Source organism: Colias eurytheme, chromosome 24 (assembly GCF_061535395.1).
Source record: "Colias eurytheme isolate Ceu_HAF_F1 chromosome 24, ilColEury1 Martin Lab GWU primary, whole genome shotgun sequence".
In the NCBI taxonomy this organism is placed as follows: Eukaryota; Metazoa; Arthropoda; class Insecta; order Lepidoptera; family Pieridae; genus Colias; species Colias eurytheme.
Window position 1 is genome coordinate 3,885,599 of NC_143003.1, and position 24,701 is coordinate 3,910,299.

A 24,701-nucleotide genomic window follows, 5' to 3' on the forward strand; every position below is an offset into this window, starting at 1 on the left:
TTCTTTCCACTAGCTACCACTATTCCTAGAAGTTGGTATATAATCCTAGCCCAGTGTTATAATTCCGAGATTTGTTTGATTGGGTTAACTGTATAATATTTTCTCTTTTTAGTTTTTATAGAAAAAGCTGCTGAATGGATTGGGCGAATATTGGCAAACTAAAAGGGCTGAAATGGATACCTACTGATTTTTGTTTATACCTTTATATTTTCAAAGTTCATTGTACATATATTCCAATATAAATGATTTCAATAGATAATTAATTAATATCTATCGATAACTCTCCAAGGAGTAGAGACAATAACTCTTTAATTCAATTCTAAGTAAGTAATTAGAAAACATAGACATAAACATGGACCTTTGAAAAGTATTACCATTGTAAACTCTTCCATAAATAAACCACTCAATTAGATTTCAGAAATCGCCCACATTAACCGTTTTCTTATTCATATGAGCCTGAGGCTTAGTACAAAACCAATGTTTAAATTTGCTTATATCCTACTAACCACTAAGAATAGCCTTCCTTGTTCTAGAACATTGGTCGTTATAAATTCGCAGAACAAGAAATGTAAAAGTTGATTTTTTCCGAGATCTCGTAAAAGCGTTTGTGGCTATACCATATTACTTTGTCTCTTGAATGTTAAGCTTTAAAAACTACCCGCAAGCAACTTTGTTCTAACGCTGTTTTACCTTGAATATTGCTCTTTCATTGTAGAGACAACGAATATAGTGCACTTAGCTGACGTCCATAATATTAAGTGCGTTGGGACTAGCTTTGATTGTGAACCATAAAATGAACTTTATAGTTACATGTTACGTTAATGTTATGAAATTTGAAATATTCAACCAATTGCAAGGAGTTACTGCAGTCTGCATAGCAATAAAGCATTGCTCTGTTGGCTTAAACGGATACAAATAGTTTTATCCTTAATCCTAAGTGACTGACAGTGTGGGATATTTTAGTCGTAAATCATCATAAATCGAAAATCTAACTCAACTTTTGTTCATGTAAAATTTACAAGTCATTTAAGTTAAGCTCAAATGTCTGATATAGTAAGCTTATTTTCATGACGCAAAATATTTTTGATTATTTTTGGAAAATGCTTGAAAAAAACACTAAGAAATTAATTAACGCAATAGATATTAGAGAATAGGAACTGCGAATATTTATCCAATTTAAGGGGGGGCATAAAGCAAAATAACCAATCTTCTATTAGATGATACGTGTAATATGCAAGACCAAATCTAAAAAATAAAATATATATCAAACTAGATGATATGTTCAACGATTCTGTTTAATCAAAAACATAAAATATTAAAATTTACTCGATAAAAAAAAATCACCAAGTTAGCTCTAATTTTCACACTTTTACGTTTTCTACTTGACATGGTAATACTTATTATGATTTTTTTTTCATAAACAATTATATTAAAACATTTGCAAGATATTTGTCAGAGCATTTTGTGTAATTACTTTTAGTTTTGGTTTTATCTGCGATAAACCACTTTTGGCGCTCTTTTTTTCTCGAGATAAACGTTTGATTTTGTCACGATAAAAGTGGTTTATCGCAGATAAAACCAAAACTAAAAGTAATTACACAAAATGCTCTGACAAATATCTTGCAAATGTTTTAATATAATTGTTTATGAAAAAAAATCATAATAAGTATAACCATGTCAAGTAGAAAACGTAAAAGTGTGAAAATTAGAGCTAACTTGGTGATTTTTTTTTATCGAGTCAATTTTAATATTTTATGTTTTTGATTAAACAGAATCGTTGAACATATCGTCTAGTTTGATATATATTTTATTTTTTAGATTTGGTCTTGAATATTACACGTATCATCTAATAGACGATTGGTTATTTTGCTTTATGCCCCCCCTTAACCACCGAGCATAAACATTGAAAGTACCTACCTAGGTATACAATATATTGTAAAGCAAAAAATAAAAACTTGGGTATTACTTATAGAGAGGTATCAGGAAAATTCTTCCGTGTTTTATTTTAAGGCTTGAATATACATTTACGCAAAATAAATTAATAACCTGACTCATACACCGATAAAATAATATAAATATCCCACTAGCTATCATAAACATTAATACAAGTCAAAATTACTTAAAACCGTTTATTGTTTAGCACAGTTAATTAAGATGTCAATTTTGACGCATAAAATAACGATAACTCAAGACTTCGATCGCCCACGTTTTTATTATAGGCCTACCATTTACATCACACGATTTATTTATAATCATGAATTACGTAATCATATAAATTTAATACAATACTATTGTATTTATCACCTTTCACATGAACAATTATTATTAAAGCATTTAAGAATGAAAACCTTGATAAATAGTAGAATTAGAAGAATACTATTTGATGTGTGATTGATATTCATTTATATCAAGCTAAGCCCTCATCTGTTGTTCTTGATGAAGTGTATGAGGACAAATAGTTCTCTTGTATTAATAAATTTTATACATAAAATACCAAATCAAAAACTTGAACCAAAAGTTAAGCTACCTAGGTACTTACCTAGATTTAAATTAAAATAATGTTTCTTATATTTTAACACGTAAGTAGTTATAGAAAAACAAAAAAAAAACAATGTACAGTACCTATGAGTTCTGCTTGTTTGTAAGTTTTTTTTTTTATTTTCACCTCATTCACCATTTAAAACATGTATCGTGTCGGAGTCGTATCGTGCCCGATAAATTGTAAGTGTATTACGTATAAAGCGGCTAGGAGGTGTAATTTTAATATCTATAATAGGCGCCTTGTATTAAATCGTAATGCCGCGCTGTGGGCCATGTATCTATGCAGTCAGCTAAATTGATAGTTTCGCGTCAATAACTCGACGTGTAAGTAGATATTCCTATAAATACCAGTCCGTGGAATTAAGTGGAAAAAATTACCATCGATGGAATTTCTTAATTCCACCCGCTCTGTTAGAGACTAGAGATATGAAGTACAAAGTCCTGTTAATAGAGCTACCGAAATACATAGTTACTCTTAAATAGAGAGTGAGTGTAGTTTGAAATAATTTCTGAAAAATATAGATATAATTAATTTTAAAACAACACTTACAAACAAAAATCTTATAAATTATGAGCGAGTAGGTATTTTTCTAGGAATGCCTATTGAAATGAATGCCTAATATGTGAAAAGTAAAAATAACGAACATCATTATGTGTCATTATACTTGTCGCAGGCATATTGCTTTGGTAGACCTAGAGTCAATTAAATTGAAATAATATTTTTATTTCTCCTCGATAGGTAAATGTATAAGGTAGGCGCTCAGTTTTTAAGAATAGTCTCTATAAATATAAAAATACGCAATCTTTGCAGTTCGGAGTAACCGGATAAAAAGCAAGATGTTATGTCCTAATTCAGCTATTGTAATTTATCTCTGTACAAAAGTGAAACTACACCCACAGCCTACAGATTTCGTTTTTACTTAAAGGAGAAACAAACTTCCATCCAGATTTAAAAAAAAATCCATTCTGCAGTAGGTACCTAGAAGGATGATGTTTTACGTCAAACCCTCACACTAAAGCTCTGTAGTCTCCATTATCAGCCGACTAATTCAAACAGGTGTAGTCTAGTACCTGTTCAAATTTCACTCTATCGAAGTAGTGACGCCAGTAGTGTAGTCAGGACTCAGGACTTACCCCAGGGAGCACTTGGTACCTGTGTTATCTCGCCATAAGGTGTAGGTACGTACCAATAAATGAATAAATAAATGAGATGTTCTGCAAGCTTATTTCTATTAATAGATATCTTTATTTATTTGAAGCACAAAATTTGTTACTTTATTTAAAGCTTAATTAAGTACCTACATGACATGACCGTGTAAATTTTTAAATCCGTCTAAAGACTTTATTTTCGTATTCCTTAAGTACGATAAAATCTTCTTATATATACACACACCGGCACAATTAGCGGAACAGAAACCGATGCGCGAGAACATCGTCTGGGATTTGAACGAATGGCAGCAGGTTCTCTTTACTGATGAGTGCAGAGTTCTTTTAAAACATATCGATGGGAGACAAAGAATATGGAGATGCAAAGGAGAACGCCACATACAGTCTAATTTTGAACACACAGTGGCTTTTGGTGGCGGCTCGATTATGGTTTGGGGAGGGATATGTTTGTGAGCTCGCATGGAGTTAGTGATAGTCACAGGAGGGACCATGACAGCAGATCGATACATCAGAGACATTTTAGAAGAATATGTTGTACCATTTGCCCCATTTATTGGTGACGACTTTATTCTAATGCAAGATAATGCTCGTGCTCGTAGTGCACAATCGGTACAGGCATATCTGAGCCACGTAGGTATACCGGTGATGCAGTGGCCAGCAAATTCCCCCGATATGAATCCGATAGAGCATGTCTAGGACTTGCTAAAAAGAAGGGTTAAATCCAGAATGCCACCCCCCAACAATCTGAATGAACTTGGAAACGCATTACTTGAGCATTGGGAGCGGTTGCCTCAAGAAATCATCGATAACATAATCTGTAGCATGCCCAGACGAATGGAAACCGTAATCAGAGCAAGAGAGGGAAACAATCGTTATTAATTTTGCTTTAATTTTATTGTTAAATCATTTAATGCTTACTTTTTTTATTTTTTGTGATGGTTCATAATCATCTGAAAATTTCACTTATTTCAAATTTCTTTATTTTTCAATAAAAAATAACGAAGACTTTTCAAAGTCGTTGTTAAAAGATGTTTTCTGTTCCGCTAATTGTGCCGGTGTGTATATAATGTCACAATGTTAGTCTGCATACTCCTCCGAAACGGGTGGACCGATTCTCATGAAATTTTCTGTGCATATCGGGTAAGTCTGAGAATCGGCCAACATCTATTTTTCATATGTACCACGGGCGAAGCCGGGGCGGACCGCTAGTTTAGTTCTAAAATTTTAATTAAAATACCTTTAACAGACGTCATTAAGAAGATAAAATGAGTAAAAACTTCATCCCGCGCTTAATCGTTTTTTGTAACATTCAAAGCACGAATGGACACCGGGGACTGGGGAGATAGGAAATGCAACACCATTTCCACGTAAAATACCGGGATTACATTAGCGTCTTGCTGCTTAAACTGTTTAACGTTCATTCTCCTTTTTCTACTATAAATTATGGACACTGTAATGGGCGGGGTTAAGCGTTAAATTAATTAGTTTCCCGCCAGAGATGTGAAGTTGACTTAAGTTTCTTGAGAGGCGAGAATATTCATGTTGTCTACATGTTGTCTATGGTTTTAATGCTGGGATCGTAAAACGTATTTTGAAGTGAAAATATTAGATCATAATTCTTACACACTAAGTAGTTGTGCACTGAAAATTGGTGTGTGGTACAAGCGACAATCTATTAAAACATGAAATAATTGCGATTATGTATCTTAAATTTTAATAGTATTAAAATGTTAAGACTAATTGAAACGCACTTAAGTTATTCATTTGCAATAATAATGCCTTACAATTCACTAGAATTATGCATTTAATGACCAGGTAGAGTTATTTTGGCGCTATGAAATGTAACTCTATTTTTTATTTAAAGACATTAATTGTAAAGTTATTTATTTTATTAATCATATCAAATAATATGCGGGGGTCGAGATTTGATAGGGACTGGATCAGCTCACATAGGGTAAAGTAGGTTCCTAGTTCCTACCACACCATAACAGAAATACCTACGTGAAATACGAGTACGAGTACGAACATGCAAATTCTACTGCATTTCGTACGGTAGATAGGCGATCCGAAGACCCGTTTCCTTTTCATAATATGTAATTCGTTTATTGGGTCAATTTATTATTTAAAAACAGGCAACGCAACGTAGAGGTTCTACGCAAATTTTTATAGGCGATGGTGATCCGATCGCTTACAATCAGACAAGACACCGCTTGATTGATTGCACTGGCGGCTTGATTGCCCGCTCTTACATATACAAAACATTTACTACAAAAAGCAGAAAAATAGTGCAGATGATGAGAACGCGAAGTTTTTAAAATATGTTCAAAAGATTACATAAATTATTTAAAAAATGCTATCTATATATATAAAACTGATATAGTGAGTGAATGCTATCTATCTAAACAAGGTGACTGATATATATAGTGATCTATCAACGCACAGCCCAAACCACTGGACGTCTCGGGCTGAAATTTGGCATGCAGGTAGTCTACCTGCATGCCAAATTTATTATTAAAACATCTACCTGAGGTAGATGTTAGAACGTAGGCAATAGGCATCCGTTAAGAAAGAATTTCCCGAAATTCTTGCGGGAACGGGGAAAAACGGGGATGCATGTACAAAGTCGTGGGCGGAAGCTAGTATAAAATATTTTAATCGAAAATTAGACTACCAGTAGGTAATTTATGTAAGTATCTACGTCTTTCGCGTTAAATAATAATGAAAATTTCGTATTTAAATTATAATAAATTAATTGCTTCATTATAATTTCGGTTAAATTGTTCCTGTATCATTGAATTTTATTCTAACAAAAAACTCTTCCTTGTTTTTTTCGCATTGTTAGTGTATTGTTAGAAACTGTAACTGACGTAAACAGACGAATGACGACTGATCGCGTCGCTTAGTAGGTACCTACCTATGTACCTTCTTAGATTAATTAAGAGATAATTATGTAGTATTACATTGCTAATCCTCGCTAAACTCTGACTTCACGTAAAACTACAGTGAAACTTGGTTAAGTGGGACCTGGATAAGTGAGAAACCTCCATAACTGGAACTCATGCTGAGGTCCCAACACTTTGGCACTGAATTACCTCTGTTAGTGGGACGAGGTAAACCTCTATATCTGGGATTTGTTCTTTCGATTTATCATCATAGTTACCTCTATAACTGAGACAGCGAGTAAATTTTATATGCATAAACCTCTGTAACTGAGATAACATTGTTTGTTTACTCATTCTTATTCTACCCACAAATTCCACACGTAATTCCAAGTACGTAAGTACAAATTTTGAGCTTCAATTACCTTCAGTTTTAGTTTCACTTTACTATCATACAGATTTTTATTTGAAAAATGTCAAATTATTATTGGAACCCTCTGTAAATGAGACAGATATTTATTTATACCTGTATATCTGAGACACTGGGTAAGTGGAATACCTCTATAAGTGAAACGAAATTGCAGGTCCCTTGATGTCTCACTTAACCAGGTTTCACTGTATTTGCATAGGCAAATTTACCCATAATATTATTAATAGAATCGGGCATATATCCGCAACTAGTCACATATTTAGCATGAAAAAGGAGGGAGAATATAGCTGAAACAAACCAAGCTCCTCCATGAAGCTCAGCACCATGTTGTGGCTTTTAACAGATTCAGCCAGCAACCTTGGTGATCCCAAGAGGGTTACTATGTTTTAAAGCAGTATAATTTTTAGTGTAGGAAAGGGACCCTACATAGCTCTGTCTTTTACCACACTGGCATTAGTACTGCATTAAAACATCATGGTCATGTATCGTTTATGTATACAATTGTAATAGTATTTTTGTTAAACTTATAAACAGGTAGGGACCTGTTTATAAGATAATTCAGGAAAGGAGGGATAACTATATTTAAACCACATATAATTTTTTAATAATTTATTTATAATACATCTTTTAAATTTACAATTAACTCAGGGCTTATTTTATTACATTGTTTTTATGTATTCGATGATAAAACAAATATGATAATACTATAAAAAATAAATATAGCTAACAGTAGCGCTTTTATAAAATAAATAAATTAAGATTTTCCTATTTACTATGAAGCTAAAAACTAAAATAAATAATGTTTAATAAAAATATCACAAATTAGTTATTATAAAACACGCCTAAGCTTTATAAAGCAAAAGTGCACTGAGCAAGAAAATTCATGAAACCAAGACAATGCTGTTTAAAAATTAAAATGTATCCACATTGATTGCAAACATACTACCTAAAGATTAATCTCTATAAAATACTATTATATTGGTATAGAAGGATTAATAATGTATTAAAAGAATTGCTATAATATTGCACATTGGTTTTATATAATACATATCAAGCATCTAAATTAAATGAAAGAGACATCATTCTATTCTATATTATGCTTATATGACAATTACCTACATTCCAAGGATTCAAAACATGACTTATTTAAAACATGACTGCCTAAAACCGTTATATCCAGTTAAGTTCCCTTTTTTAATACCATAGATAAATCACAAACACTTGATATTTCATGATAAACAAATGATCTGACTTATAAGCTTATATTAAATACCGGTTAAACATTCAGGGATGTCTATGAATTTTGAATTTAAATATGCTGTGGTATCTTAAATTCTAAACAATTCAACTCTTCTTACTGTCACTACTTGATAATGTATATATTATTATGTTTTATTCACTAATATTTTAGTCACTGGTAAAACGATAAATCTAATAAATTATAGTATAAACAAAATTTTTCACATAAAAACAAGTTTCAAGTATTTCATGGATTTAAAATTGCATGTTTGTCAACAAGTGCACAAAATATCACGATAAAACATTGCACAACTCAGATCAAATATCCTCCTGAATTTATTATTTTGTTATATTTTTATTAAAGATGTAAAATGTAAATGCATATTATGATTTCAACCAGTTTGATTGATGGGTCTGCTGATACGATTGGGCTGTGTCATTATTCTGATGTCCATCCTGCAAACAAACATAATGAAATAAATATTTTTAGGACATTTTTTTTCACTTAACTACAACATGATCATGATCTGATGCCATACTAAACTTTTTGCTTGTGTAATGGAAGCCAAATATACAAGCCATATAACATATGTATATATAATTTTAAATATATAATTAACACCCATGCACAGAGCAAACATCAAGGATCATCATACAAATATTTGCGCTGGGTGGGATCGAACTCACGACCTCTGGTTTCGTAGGAAGGGTAGCTTCCAACTATACCAACCGGTCAGTCAAATTTATTTATTATATTATGTGTATTATATAAATAAAATATCGAGTAATTTAAATTCAATGTCAATGCCTGCAGTAACAATGGATTGAATACATCCATATATAATACATATATGTATAATAGAGATAAAACTATTTCATTGTATTTAAATATTTTATTTGGTTACATAAGGCCTTTTTATAAGCAATTAACTTTACTATCAAAGTCTCCAAGTTCGTCCTTGTTAAATGAGATTTTACAAGTCGATTCATTTGTAGCAATTGCCCATTTTCAATGCTCTAGTCAGAGAAAAATCCTGGCTTGGAACGAGTATACAACTGAACCTTGATAAGCTTAAAATGTTTGAATGAAATCTGTCCATATTAAATGAGTAAAAATCAACTACATATAAAGGAGTCTGTTACATATAAACAACAAGCATACAGGTGAAGCTAATAAAAGTGTGTTAGCTCTTATTTAATAACAAGAAATATATACTACTAGCGGTCCGCCCCGGCTTCGCCCGTGGTACATATTTACGTTTTCTCTACATAAAAACCATCCTCGTACTTCAAGCAATATAATAAAAAAAGAATTATCGAAATCGGTTCAGCCGTTCTCGAGTTATGCGCTTACCAACACATTTTGCGATTCATTTTTATATATAAGATTTTCCCAGTAATTTGCGCATAAAAAGTAAGAAAAAAAACAGAACGAAAACTTAACAGCTATTTAAACTTCAGGGCATCAGGAGTCAGGACAATGTCTGTTGGGTCGCCTAGTATTTTACTATAAGTTATATTATAGCTTTTAGCCCGCGACTTCGTCTGCTTTTCTAAAACCTTATAAATTACATACTAAAACCTTCCTTTTGAATCACTATTTATTTAAAAACAACCGCATCAAAATCCGTTTCGTATTTTGATAGATTTAAGCATACATAGGGACAGAGAAAGTGACTTTGTTTTATACTATGTAGTGATACTCACAATATATCTTTAGGCAGACTGGAAGTATCCAGTTTATTGTCCAATACATAATTGATACACAGCACCTTCAAACTCGGCATATAATCCAAGATATGAAGATCATTGTTGTCCAAAAGCTTTTTATTTTCATCAACATCATGAGGATCATTTGGATTTGTGTCTGGCGGATTTTTTACTGGACTGAAAATAAATATTACCTTTTCATACATACAACACAATATTGTGTAAAAATAGAATGTTAATGTTTTCTAGTTATTTTTTTAATATAAACAGCAAAAGGTAGACATTTTTCATATTTATTTAACAAAAGTTGATAGTAAATACCAGCATTGTATATGTTTTAATTTAAATTAAGTATTACTGGAAGTAATGGAAACAATACACTTAACCATATTAATATAATAATTTGGAAAATCCAAAAGTGCACGCCTCATAATTTTTTTTTAATAAATATTTATTAATTATTATTTTTGTTTATTTAATAACAATTAAACCACATCGAATCAGACCCTGAAAAATGAAAGGGTTCTATTCCTGAGCATACTCAAGCGTAAGAGAAAAAAAAGACTCGATTAGTAAAGTATTTCGGGCGCTATCGTGTTAACAAGAAAAAGGATCCGCACATACAGACACACGGACGTCCAAGACAGAACTTTTTTAAACTGTTTTTTAACTAGTTTAAATAACAAAAATGACATCAAAAATATCATGAACGTTAAAAATAGTGTTTTTTCTTAATATGTGTGTGTATGTATTATCTTACAAGTGCAATGTATGATACATAAAGACATTTTAAGTTTGAAAAATCAGATGTTTTGCGCGAAGTGACAGTAGTACCCACCTCAACGCTTCGCTTATGAGGCGTGCAAAACTATTGTAATAATCATTAATTTTCTTCCCCAGTATAAATAAAATTATGTAATATTAATTAAAGTCTATTACCTAGTTCCTCCAAATAAATATATTTTATTGTCATACAAGATGCACACCTGTCGTCTCCTCTTACATGGTGCAGTTCCTCTGGTATTGACAAGCTCCCAATAATTTCCTTTCAATGAAAATCTGAATATATCATTGAAATGTGTCTTGGTTTTTTCATTATATCCACCAAAAATGTACATAAAATCATTATATATCCCTACAAAATTGTTCAAAATAAAGATTTATTTATTTATATAAAATTATATCATATTGTATGAAATTTAAATAATTTTGTGTGCTATTGTTAGACGGAATTGTCAAATAATTATACTTACAGGCAGAATGACTCCTTCTTCCGTCAGGTTTTATGCCTTTGATATCAACGGTTACCCAAGTTTCTTTTGTTGTATCTAAATAAAATACTTTATCACAGTATACTTCATTCTGTGCATTGTGTGGCCTTTCAAAGTCTCCTCTACCACCAAAAATATACATTCTGTCCCCATAGGGCAAAGCTGTATGAAAATCTCGAGATATGGGTGGTTTTCCCTTAACGTAAACATAGCTCCATTCCATTGTATCTAAATTTAGGCAGTGAATATTATTTGTATACATGTCAGTTAGGTAGTCAAAGCCACCAAAGATGTACATTTTATTTTTTATAAGGCAGGCAGCATGTCCATCCTTTCCATTTGGTATCATGCCAGTTACAGGAGGTGTACTCCATACTAACTCTCTTGTATCAAAGCAATATACAGTGTCACAAGCCACAGTGTCGTTCCTACCACCCCACATGTAAATCTGTAAGAAAAATAAGTAATTCTATAATGAGAAACGAATTAGGGACACCCTTCAAGGGAAACACTATCAACATTTATTGACGCTTTACCTTTTCTCCATAGGCGATAACTGAGTGTCCATATCTTTGAAAAGGAGCATTAGTTTTATTATATTCCACCGGTGCCCATTTGAAAATTGAAGTGTCTAATACATGGACGGAAATCGATTCCCAATCTCGATATTCTTCGGTGGAACAGTATCCACCGAAGGAAAATATTTTGTCACCGACACAGGCTGCGGCGTGATTCACTCTCCTGGGCCCACCCTCAGTGTGCAAAGTCCACCGCATCTTAATAGAAAATAATAGAAAAACCACACTTCCACTAACTGCAAAGAAAATTACGATTTATCAATAAAAAAACGAACCTTTGTTCATGTATTACATGTACATGAATATGTAAACAGTAGGTATGCGAACTGTATGTTACGCTATTATTATTAAACTTTAAATATTTTCCTGCAGTACAAAACTGTAAATTGAGCCGTTTTCGACACTATTATAAATATACACCGCTGACACAATGTACCTAGCATTAAAAATACAAACATTGACGTTACGTTCCGATTTCCATTTTCCGTGTTCGCACTTCGCATCGACATTGACACCCACCTGACACTTGGAGAGTGAATACTTGAATAGCACAGAGTGAATAGCAGATCACCAATGCAAACCTAGCACCCCATCAATGGAATTTTGGGTCGAAAATGACCTTGATCGATAGGTCTCCGTTAGGTCCTTTAAGGTGAAATTAATGGCGAATTTTATCAAAATCGTATTCTTTACCGTTGTTCGTTGTTCGATATTCGTTGTTCGTTGTTCGTTGTTCGTTGTTCGTTGTTCGTTGTTCGTTGTTCGTTGTTCGTTGTTCGTTGTTCGTTGTTCTTTGTTCGTTGTTCGTTGTTCGTTGTTCGTTGTTCGTTGTTCGATATTCGTTGTTCGTTGTTCGTTGTTCGTGTTTGTGTTTGTTTTTGTGTTCATGTATGTTCACATTCACATTCACATTCACATTCACATTCACATTCACATTCACATTCACATTCACATTCACATTCACATTCACATTCACATTCACATTCACATTCACATTCACATTCACATTCACATTCACATTCACATTCACATTCACATTCACATTCACATTCACATTCACATTCACATTCACATTCACATTCACATTCACATTCACATTCACATTCACATTCACATTCACATTCACATTCACATTCACATTCACATTCACATTCACATTCACATTCACATTCACATTCACATTCACATTCACATTCACATTCACATTCACATTGACATTCACATTCACATTCACATTCACATTCACATTCACATTCACATTCACATTCACATTCAGTATTCACATTCACATTCACATTATTCGTTGTTCGTTGTTCGTTGTTCGATGTTCGTTGTTCGTTGTTCGTTGTTCGTTGTTCGATGTTCGTTGTTCGTTGTTCGTTGTTCGTTGTTCGTTGTTCGTTGTTCGTTGTTCGTTGTTCGTTGTTCGTTGTTCGTTGTTCGTTGTTCGTTGTTCGTTGTTCGTTGTTCGTTGTTCGTTGTTCGTTGTTCGTTGTTCGTTGTTCGTTGTTCGTTGTTCGTTGTTCGTTGTTCGTTGTTCGTTGTTCATGTATGTTCACATTCACATTCACATTCACATTCACATTCACATTCACATTGTTCGTTGTTCGTTGTTCGTTGTTCGTTGTTCGTTGTTCGTTGTTCGTTGTTCGTTGTTCGTTGTTCGTTGTTCGTTGTTCGTTGTTCGTTGTTCGTTGTTCGTTGTTCGTTGTTCGTTGTTCGTTGTTCGTTGTTCGTTGTTCGTTGTTCGTTGTTCGTTGTTCGTTGTTCGTTGTTCGTTGTTCGTTGTTCGTTGTTCGTTGTTCGTTGTTCGTTGTTCGTTGTTCATGTATGTTCACATTCACATTCACATTCACATTCACATTGTTCGTTGTTCGTTGTTCGTTGTTCGTTGTTCGTTGTTCGTTGTTCGTTGTTCGTTGTTCGCTGTTCGCTGTTCGCTGTTCGCTGTTCGCTGTTCGCTGTTCGCTGTTCGCTGTTCGCTGTTCGCTGTTCGCTGTTCGCTGTTCGCTGTTCGCTGTTCGCTGTTCGCTGTTCGCTGTTCGCTGTTCGCTGTTCGCTGTTCGCTGTTCGCTGTTCGCTGTTCGCTGTTCGCTGTTCGCTGTTCGCTGTTCGCTGTTCGCTGTTCGCTGTTCGCTGTTCGCTGTTCGCTGTTCGCTGTTCGCTGTTCGCTGTACGCTGTACGCTGTTCGCTGTTCGCTGTTCGCTGTTCGCTGTTCGCTGTTCGCTGTTCGCTGTTCGCTGTTCGCTGTTCGCTGTTCGCTGTTCGCTGTTCGCTGTTCGCTGTTCGCTGTTCGCTGTTCGCTGTTCGCTGTTCGCTGTTCGCTGTTCGCTGTTCGCTGTTCGCTGTTCGCTGTTCGCTGTTCGCTGTTCGCTGTTCGCTGTTCGCTGTTCGCTGTTCGCTGTTCGCTGTTCGCTGTTCGCTGTTCGCTGTTCGCTGTTCGCTGTTCGCTGTTCGCTGTTCGCTGTTCGCTGTTCGATGTTCGTTGTTCGTTGTTCGTTGTTAGTTGTTAGTTGTTAGTTGTTAGTTGTTCGTTGTTCGTTGTTCGTTGTTCGTTGTTCGTTGTTCGTTGTTCGGTGTTCGTTGTTCGTTGTTCGTTGTACGTTGTTCGTTGTTCGTTGTTCGTTGTTCGTTGTTCGTTGTTCGTTGTTCGTTGTTCGTTGTTCGTTGTTCGCTGTTCGCTGTTCGCTGTTCGTTGTTCGTTGTTCGTTGTTCGTTGTTCGTTGTTCGTTGTTCGATATTCGTTGTTCGTTGTTCGTTGTTCGTGTTTAGGGCATGCACCCGGGTTTACCCGGTTCCGAAAAACCCGGGTAAACCCGGGTTTTTTGATGATCTTGAGAACCGGGTCTGAATTGTATGAAACCCGGTTCTCCCGGTTCCGACCAAAATATTAAAATATAAAGTATTATTTATATTTTGCTGCATTATTTTAACAAATTTATTCTATCTGGCAACGTCAGACTCTCGTGCATCGCGAATTTTCGTGCCACGCCTCAAGCGTGTCTCTGATTGGTTGTCTAACCTTAGATGCTATAAGTTTCCTACGGGTGTATTACCAAAAAAAATGTGTGTGTGTACTAGTGTAAACACGTAAGAAGTGAAACTTCTTTATGACCTTATTTTTCAAAAAAATAATTTACTACATATATGGAACTTTACAGAAATACGTCGAATCACGCGTGCGGTAGGGATAAGAAAAAGATGGCGCGTAACGGAAAAATGTCACGCATAACGAAAAAATGTTACACTAAATTTTTTTCCAACTCCGATAAAGAAGTTTCACTTAAAAAAAAAAATTAGTCTTCGAAAATGACAAAAATTAGGCTACTGAAATACTGTGGTGTTTGGTATATACCTCGTAAGTGCAAAAATGGCCATTTTTTGTTTTTTGGCCATCTATACTGATAAAAACGTCCTCTTTCGTTTGGTCTATGTCACATAAGCCTATTGATAGTAGAAATACCTTAAATAGGTTGTATCAAAACCACTTAAGTACAAAAAAAAATATTTTTATTTGATACAAATATATTAATATAACTTAACATAGACTTGTAAAACGAATACTCAATCAACGAACGGCCATTTACAACGTAAGAGCACTTAACATAATTAGACCAAACTTGAATAATTATTATCATCACTTAACTTATTTGTACCAAATCAAATAAAATTATTTGTGAACCTAACAGGTCTTCTCTGAGTTCTCCCTTACTTAAATATAACGTTATTTGGCACATTATTTAAATCTTCAGACATTAGGTCTCAAGCCTATTATCTATAAAGAAACATGCATGTGATGCAAGATCTCTTAGACTTAGTGTGTTCAGAAACGTTATCAATCTTTAAATCGATTTGGTTAGATTGGTAAACGTTTAAAAAGCCAAATAACGATACCTACACGCACAAGGTTTGATTCTTTGTCTCTTCAAATTCATTCTTTCATGTCAGATTAGAATAGATTTAGAAAAATCGGAGCATAAGGCAACATTTCACTATGAAACTAAAAGATAAAAGCTGTTTGTTTACAGATTCCGAATTTAACTGCATCTGTAGCCTTTTATAAAAGAAACTTTGGACTTTCAATTTAAAAATCCGCAAAGTTACTACTAAACGAACATTCCATTATGTTATGTAGGTATGAAGGAATAGCTCAAAGAGGTGCGGATAAAATCGCATCATGCTTATGGCATTTTATTAACCATTTGGCAGAAGAAGTAGAGTAGCTTATTTTATATTCAGTGTTTTCCAGGTCAAAAACGGTATACTATCTTGCCTGTTAAGCAGATATTGAAAGATTCATTCAAAAAAGAAACAGCACCATCTCCGTTCCCCGAGATAAATGAAAATAACCAGCAATCGCCATGATGTAAAATTAATTAATGAATCTGACTTCTTTCCATTTTCGAAACTATTGACTCTACCTACTCATTTTATCAAAAGAAATACTGCAACAGACAAAACTACATTTGGTTAGAACTGTATTTTCTGGTTGATGTATGAAAAGTCTAATGACGTAGATTTTAAATACTCTTTGAGTGAAAATGAAGAGTTTCTGTATTTCTGGTTTAAGAGAACTGAGAAAAGATAGAATTCTCCGAAGTGGCTTTGCCATTGGCCTCTAATGAGCCTATCAATATCGATGCTCTGAAATTCAAAGATATCTTAGATCTCCTGCCAATAAGTGATCCAATTTATGATGATTATTTCAAATCATTGTCTCATGGTCCGACTAGAAACAATCTTATGACTTTCAGGACAGTGATGACGACTATGAATGAATGTTGTAGTGGTACGTTTGACAAACAAATTTTATTTGACTGGATCCAGCTCGTAACTCTTTGCAGGGTAAAGACATCTTCTCACAAGGAGAAGACATGAGCAGTAATCACCACGCTTGCTCACTGCTGGTTGGTGATTTCAGACCAAAATCCCGGTTGCCATCACGATGTTTTCCTGTTATTAGAAATGATAATGTTTTCTTGTTATAGAATATGTATCTCTGGTTATTAGAGAATTTACTTATGCATCCGAAAAAGACACATTGGTACATGTCGGTTGATGGGATCGATCCCGCAGCATCTAGCACGGCAGGCAAGCGAACTACCGTGACTTCTGAACCACACACATACACACACACTACTTTTAGGATTTTACTTTGTAGAGAGAGTATCAGAGAATTGCATATTGCACGAAAATCACAATATTTCCTGGCTTTTTTATGAGTACTTATTTGTGGCAAATCACACTCCTATTCGTTTTTGTTTTTATATATGGTTAAATCTATTTGTATGTAAGACGTTTCCCCATAATATTTGTTTTTTAATGTCTGTTTATGTCTCCGTCGAAAAAAAAAAAAGAAAAATCCTTTCTATTAAGGTAAAAATAGGAATAAATACTAATTAAGAGTACAAATAAATATGCTCTAATCCACTTAAGTACACACGTTTTAGACATTTTCACATCATTTTCACATATTTTCTTTTGGTACAAACATGTTAAGTAACAATTACTCTTGAACTAGAACATTTTTTTTATTTTTTTTGTAAGTGTTCAAAACTTGAACATAATAGACATTTAAATATCATAAATTTGTTTTACTCAAGTGTTTATTCCGATCTGTAGCAACAGGGTAGCAACCGTGAAAACTTTCAAACGCTCATACCCAAAAATCACCATTTTGCACTTAAGTGGTACGTACCAAATACCACAGATTATATTTTGATTAGATTTGTCGTGAATTTGAAAAACTGTCGATTTTACTGTTTCATATAATGATCCAGTCATCTTTTTGTTTTTGGTATCAAGCTGAAATTTATATCGAATACTCAAGTCTTCGTGCTTCGTCCCTTGGTGCTGTGAAAAAGTCAAACTCACAAGCCAACGCATCAAAAGATACAGCCGTAAATGCTGAAATTTTTCGCAAATTTCGTCATTCGCATGGGACTCAAAACCTACAGGATACTCTCATACTCTCACACAGAGCCTTTAAATTTGGTAAAAGTAACGTCTCATATCACGCACAGATAAAGGAAAAATTACTAGAAACATAAATTTTAAAGTTACAACATTATAAAAAATAGGTTTATAAATTTATAAAGAATAGAAAAAATTCGATCACGAGGCGGGACTCGAACCCGCATCCTTCGCGCCATTCCGGGGCGGATGCTTACCAACTCAGCCACTCGTGACCCGCCAGAGCAATCGAATTTATTCTATTCTTTCAGTTTTATGTGTCTGAAGGGACACACCGCGCGCCATCTATTGAGATGATTAACAACCATTTCAACCAATATGAAGCACTTTTCAGTGAATACAATATTGTAACGATGGAACACGACCTTTTTTGTTGAATTTATATTTTTGGTTTTATGGCATTCAAATGCTTTATAAATATAAATTTATAAAGAATAGAAAAAATTCGATCACGAGGCGGGACTCGAACCCGCATCCTTCGCGCCATTCCGGGGCGGATGCTTACCAACTCAGCCACTCGTGACCCGCCAGAGCAATCGAATTTATTCTATTCTTTCAGTTTTATGTGTCTGAAGGGACACACCGCGCGCCATCTATTGAGATGATTAACAACCATTTCAACCAATATGAAGCACTTTTCAGTGAATACAATATTGTAACGATGGAACACGACCTTTTTTGTTGAATTTATATTTTTGGTTTTATGGCATTCAAATGCTTTATAAATATAAATTTATAAAGAATAGAAAAAATTCGATCACGAGGCGGGACTCGAACCCGCATCCTTCGCGCCATTCCGGGGCGGATGCTTACCAACTCAGCCACTCGTGACCCGCCAGAGCAATCGAATTTATTCTATTCTTTCAGTTTTATGTGTCTGAAGGGACACACCGCGCGCCATCTATTGAGATGATTAACAACCATTTCAACCAATATGAAGCACTTTTCAGTGAATACAATATTGTAACGATGGAACACGACCTTTTTTGTTGAATTTATATTTTTGGTTTTATGGCATTCAAATGCTTTATAAATATAAATTTATAAAGAATAGAAAAAATTCGATCACGAGGCGGGACTCGAACCCGCATCCTTCGCGCCATTCCGGGGCGGATGCTTACCAACTCAGCCACTCGTGACCCGCCAGAGCAATCGAATTTATTCTATTCTTTCAGTTTTATGTGTCTGAAGGGACACACCGCGCGCCATCTATTGAGATGATTAACAACCATTTCAACCAATATGAAGCACTTTTCAGTGAATACAATATTGTAACGATGGAACACGACCTTTTTTGTTGAATTTATATTTTTGGTTTTATGGCATTCAAATGCTTTATAAATATAAATTTATAAAGAATAGAAAAAATTCGATCACGAGGCGGGACTCGAACCCGCATCCTTCGCGCCATTCCGGGGCGGATGCTTACCAACTCAGCCACTCGTGACCCGCCAGAGCAATCGAATTTATTCTATTCTTTCAGTTTTATGTGTCTGAAGGGACACACCGCGCGCCATCTATTGAGATGATTAACAACCATTTCAACCAATATGAAGCACTTTTCAGTGAATACAATATTGTAACGATGGAACACGACCTTTTTTGTTGAATTTATATTTTTGGTTTTATGGCATTCAAATGCTTTATAAATATAAATTTATAAAGAATAGAAAAAATTCGATCACGAGGCGGGACTCGAACCCGCATCCTTCGCGCCATTCCGGGGCGGATGCTTACCAACTCAGCCACTCGTGACCCGCCAGAGCAATCGAATTTATTCTATTCTTTCAGTTTTATGTGTCTGAAGGGACACACCGCGCGCCATCTATTGAGATGATTAACAACCATTTCAATTCAATATAAATTCAACAAAAAAGGTCGTGTTCCATCGTTACAATATTGTATTCACTGAAAAGTGCTTCATATTGGTTGAAATGGTTGTTAATCATCTCAATAGATGGCGCGCGGTGTGTCCCTTCAGACACATAAAACTGAAAGAATAGAATAAATTCGATTGCTCTGGCGGGTCACGAGTGGCTGAGTTGGTAAGCATCCGCCCCGGAATGGCGCGAAGGATGCGGGTTCGAGTCCCGCCTCGTGATCGAATTTTTTCTATTCTTTATAAATTTATATTTATAAAGCATTTGAATGCCATAAAACCAAAAATATAAATTCAAAAAATAGGTTTGTTCGGAGCCCTCGGAGTGCGTGTCCGACTCGCACTTGGCCGGTTTTTTGCTTTACAGTTTGCAGTTAATGAATAAGGTTTAAGTTTATATGTGATATTATGATAACAAGGTACTTTTATAAGACTGATAAATAAACAGAAGTATTGAAATTTTGTTTCTTTAATAATTTAATAAAAAAAAGACACAAGCCACGTAAATAAAAGGCCCATCAGGTACTTTTACAGTTACTTTTGTTTAATTTCGTATTTTTTTCCGAGGTATTATAAAAGAACCGGGTAACCCGGTAACGAACAACGAACAACGAATATCGAACAACGAACAACGAACAACGAACAACGAACAACGAACAACGAACAACGAACAACGAACAACGAACAGCGAACAGCGAACAGCGAACAGCGAACAGCGAACAGCGAACAGCGAACAGCGAACAGCGAACAGCGAACAGCGAACAGCGAACAGCGAACAGCGAACAGCGAACAGCGAACAGCGAACAGCGAACAGCGAACAGCGAACAGCGAACAGCGAACAGCGAACAGCGAACAGCGAACAGCGAACAGCGAACAGCGAACAGCGAACAGCGAACAGCGAACAGCGAACAGCGAACAGCGAACAGCGAACAGCGAACAGCGAACAGCGAACAGCGAACAGCGAACAGCGAACAGCGAACAGCGAACAGCGAACAGCGAACAGCGAACAGCGAACAGCGAACAGCGAACAGCGAACAGCGAACAGCGAACAGCGAACAGCGAACAGCGAACAGCGAACAGCGAACAGCGAACAGCGAACAGCGAACAGCGAACAGCGAACAGCGAACAGCGAACAGCGAACAACGAACAACGAACAACGAACAACGAACAACGAATGTCAGTTGTTCGTTGTTCGTTGTTCGTTGTTAGTTGTTCGTTGTTCGTTGTTCGTTGTTCGTTGTTCGTTGTTCGTTGTTCGTTGTTCGTTGTTCGTTGTTCGTTGTTCGTTGTTCGTTGTTCGTTGTTCGTTGTTCGTTGTTCGTTGTTCGTTGTTCGTTGTTCGTTGTTCGTTGTTCGTTGTTCGTTGTTCGTTGTTCGTTGTTCGTTGTTCGTTGTTCGTTGTTCGTTGTTCGTTGTTCGTTGTTCGTTGTTCGATATTCGTTGTTCGTTGTTCGTTGTTCGTGTTTGTGTTTGTTTTTGTGTTCATGTATGTTCACATTCACATTCACATTCACATTCACATTCACATTCACATTAACATTCACATTCACATTCACATTATTCGTTGTTCGTTGTTCGTTGTTCGTTGTTCGTTGTTCGTTGTTCGATGTTCGTTGTTCGTTGTTCGTTGTTCGTTGTTCGTTGTTCGTTGTTCGTTGTTCTTTGTTCGTTGTTCGTGTTTCGTTTTTCGTTGTTCGTTGTTCCTTGTTCGTTTTTCGTTGTTCGTTGTTCGTTGTTCGTTGTTCGTGTTTGTGTTTGTGTTTGTGTTTGTGTTTGTGTTTGTGTTTGTGTTTGTGTTTGTGTTTGTGTTTGTGTTTGTGTTTGTGTTCATGTATGTTCACATTCACATTCACATTCACATTCACATTCACATTCACATTCACATTCACATTCACATTGTTCGTTGTTCGTTGTCCGTGTTTGTGAATTGAATTTGAATTTGAATTTGAATATGAATTTGAATTTGAATTAAAATTTGAATTTGAATTTGAATTAAAATTTGAATTTGAATTTGAATGTTAGAAAGGGATAAAAAAACATACAGGCGTCATTCAACGTCATATTTTCTTGTTACAATTTAATGGTCATAGTGCAATCTCCAGTGTATTAGATATAAGCTTCTTGACAGTCACAGTCACATTCACATTCACATTTACATTAAAAAATCACTATAAAAATGTAAAATCTATATTCCACAATTTGTTTTTCTCTTTGAAAAAATTTTTTTTTTCTTACTATCAAAAATCTCAACCACGGCATCTATTGCCGGGTCATAATCGTAAAATTTTGGTAGAAATATAATAATAGATATCAATAGAATATCGCAACGTCTGTGTGAATCACATTCACATTCACATTCACATTCACATTAACATTCACATTCACATTCACATTATTCGTTGTTCGTTGTTCGTTGTTCGTTGTTCGTTGTTCGTTGTTCGTTGTTCGTTGTTCGTTGTTCGTGTTTCGTGTTTCGTTTTTCGTTGTTCGTTGTTCGTTTTTCGTTGTTCGTTGTTCGTTGTTCGTGTTTGTGTTTGTGTTTGTGTTTGTGTTTGTGTTTGTGTTTGTGTTCATGTATGTTCACATTCACATTCACATTCACATTCACATTCACATTGTTCGTTGTTCGTTGTCCGTGTTTGTGAATTGAATTTGAATTTGAATTTGAATATGAATTTGAATTTGAATTAAAATTTGAATTTGAATTTGAATTAAAATTTGAATTTGAATTTGAATGTTAGAAAGGGATAAAAAAACATACAGGCGTCATTCAACGTCATATTTTTTTGTTACAATTTAATGGTCATAGTGCAATCTCCAGTGTATTAGATATAAGCTTCTTGACAGTCACAGTCACATTCACATTCACATTCACATTAAAAAATCACTATAAAAATGTAAAATCTATATTCCACAATTTGTTTTTCTCTTTGAAAAAATTTTTTTTTTCTTACTATCAAAAATCTCAACCACGGCATCTATTGCCGGGTCATAATCGTAAAATTTTGGTAGAAATATAATAATAGATATCAATAGAATATCGCAACGTCTGTGTGAATCACATTCACATTCACATTCACATTCACATTCACATTGTTCGTTGTTCGTTGTTCGCTGTTCGCTGTTCGCTGTTCGCTGTTCGCTGTTCGCTGTTCGCTGTTCGCTGTTCGCTGTTCGCTGTTCGCTGTTCGCTGTTCGCTGTTCGCTGTTCGCTGTTCGCTGTTCGCTGTTCGCTGTTCGCTGTTCGCTGTTCGCTGTTCGCTGTTCGCTGTTCGCTGTTCGCTGTTCGCTGTTCGCTGTTCGCTGTTCGCTGTTCGCTGTTCGCTGTTCGCTGTTCGCTGTTCGCTGTTCGCTGTTCGCTGTTCGCTGTTCGCTGTTCGCTGTTCGCTGTTCGCTGTTCGCTGTTCGTTGTTAGTTGTTCGTTGTTCGTTGTTCGTTGTTCGTTGTTCGTTGTTCGTTGTTCGTTGTTCGTTGTTCGTTGTTCGTTTTTCGTTGTTCGATATTCGTTGTTCGTTGTTCGTTGTTCGTGTTTGTGTTTGTTTTTGTGTTCATGTATGTTCACATTCACATTCACATTCACATTCACATTCACATTCACATCAACATCCACATTCACATTCACATTATTCGTTGTTCGTTGTTCGTTGTTCGTTGTTCGTTGTTCGATGTTCGTTGTTCGTTGTTCGTTGTTCGTTGTTCGTTGTTCGTTGTTCGTTGTTCGTGTTTCGTGTTTCGTTTTTCGTTGTTCGTTGTTCGTTTTTCGTTGTTCGTTGTTCGTTGTTCGTTGTTCGTGTTTGTGTTTGTGTTTGTGTTTGTGTTTGTGTTTGTGTTTGTGTTTGTGTTTGTGTTCATGTACGTTCACATTCACATTCACATTCACATTCACATTCACATTCACATTGTTCGTTGTTCGTTGTCCGTGTTTGTGAATTGAATTTGAATTTGAATTTGAATATGAATTTGAATTTGAATTAAAATTTGAATTTGAATTTGAATGTTAGAAAGGGATAAAAAAACATACAGGCGTCATTCAACGTCATATTTTCTTGTTACAATTCAATGGTCATAGTGCAATCTCCAGTGTATTAGATATAAGCTTCTTGACAGTCACAGTCACATTCACATTCACATTCACATTAAAAAATCACTATAAAAATGTAAAATCTATGTTCCACAATTTGTTTTTCTCTTTGAAAAAATTTTTTTTTTCTTACTATCAAAAATCTCAACCACGGCATCTATTGCCGGGTCATAATCGTAAAAATTTGGTAGAAATATAATAATAGATATCAATAGAATATCGCAACGTCTGTGTGAATCACATTCACATTCACATTCACATTCACATTCACATTCACATTCACATTCACATTCACATTCACATTGTTCGTTGTTCGTTGTTCGTTGTTCGTTGTTCGCTGTTCGCTGTTCGCTGTTCGCTGTTCGCTGTTCGCTGTTCGCTGTTCGCTGTTCGCTGTTCGCTGTTCGCTGTTCGCTGTTCGCTGTTCGCTGTTCGCTGTTCGCTGTTCGCTGTTCGCTGTTCGCTGTTCGCTGTTCGCTGTTCGCTGTTCGCTGTTCGCTGTTCGCTGTTCGCTGTTCGCTGTTCGCTGTTCGCTGTTCGCTGTTCGCTGTTCGCTGTTCGCTGTTCGCTGTTCGCTGTTCGCTGTTCGCTGTTCGCTGTTCGCTGTTCGCTGTTCGCTGTTCGCTGTTCGCTGTTCGCTGTTCGCTGTTCGCTGTTCGCTGTTCGCTGTTCGCTGTTCGCTGTTCGCTGTTCGCTGTTCGCTGTTCGCTGTTCGCTGTTCGCTGTTCGCTGTTCGCTGTACGTTGTTCGTTGTTCGTTGTTCGTTGTTCGTTGTTCGTTGTTCGTTGTTCTGCAGTGTATTAGATATAAGCTTCTTGTCTTGTACTGTAGTGTATTATAAGTTCAGTTATAATAAATCACTCGAGGAAGATACACGTGTTTCATTACCCCGCATCCCGCACTCTACATGGCGACCCTGCCATGCGCGAGCGCCGCGGTGTAAGTTGCCGGG

The 24,701-nt window shown here is 35.5% G+C and overlaps 1 protein-coding gene across 4 annotated transcripts; it reads right to left on the reverse strand.

The window, feature by feature from the left end:
- Positions 1 to 7,617: 7,617 nt before the first annotated feature.
- Positions 7,618 to 12,322, reverse strand: LOC149897923 (kelch domain-containing protein 3-like). Of its 4 annotated transcripts, none has more exons than XM_090115881.1 (6): positions 12,272 to 12,322; positions 11,774 to 12,051; positions 11,220 to 11,685; positions 10,906 to 11,101; positions 9,964 to 10,143; positions 7,618 to 8,712 (listed from the first exon to the last, which is right to left on the reverse strand). In XM_090115881.1, exons 2-6 carry the CDS (start codon positions 12,011 to 12,013, stop codon positions 8,649 to 8,651), a joined length of 1,146 nt encoding a protein of 381 aa, XP_089972007.1. In that variant the 5' UTR covers positions 12,014 to 12,051; positions 12,272 to 12,322; the 3' UTR covers positions 7,618 to 8,648. The 4 variants fall into 4 exon arrangements, with proteins under 4 accessions (XP_089972007.1, XP_089972004.1, XP_089972006.1 ...); XM_090115878.1 differs by having other exon boundaries at positions 12,252 to 12,309; XM_090115880.1 differs by having other exon boundaries at positions 11,774 to 12,013; positions 12,091 to 12,276.
- Positions 12,323 to 24,701: the final 12,379 nt, after the last annotated feature.

Excerpts from the sequence above, each read along its gene's own strand:
- LOC149897923 (XM_090115878.1), bottom strand. The coding sequence starts at position 12,273 with ATGTTTGTATTTTTAATGCTAG. Across the intron at positions 12,052-12,251 it reads GTTTGTATTTTTAATGCTAG|TTAGTGGAAGTGTGGTTTTT; the intron begins GTACATTGTGTC and ends TTTTCTTTGCAG. Across the intron at positions 10,144-10,905 it reads TATTTATTTGGAGGAACTAG|TCCAGTAAAAAATCCGCCAG; the intron begins GTAATAGACTTT and ends ATTTATTTTCAG.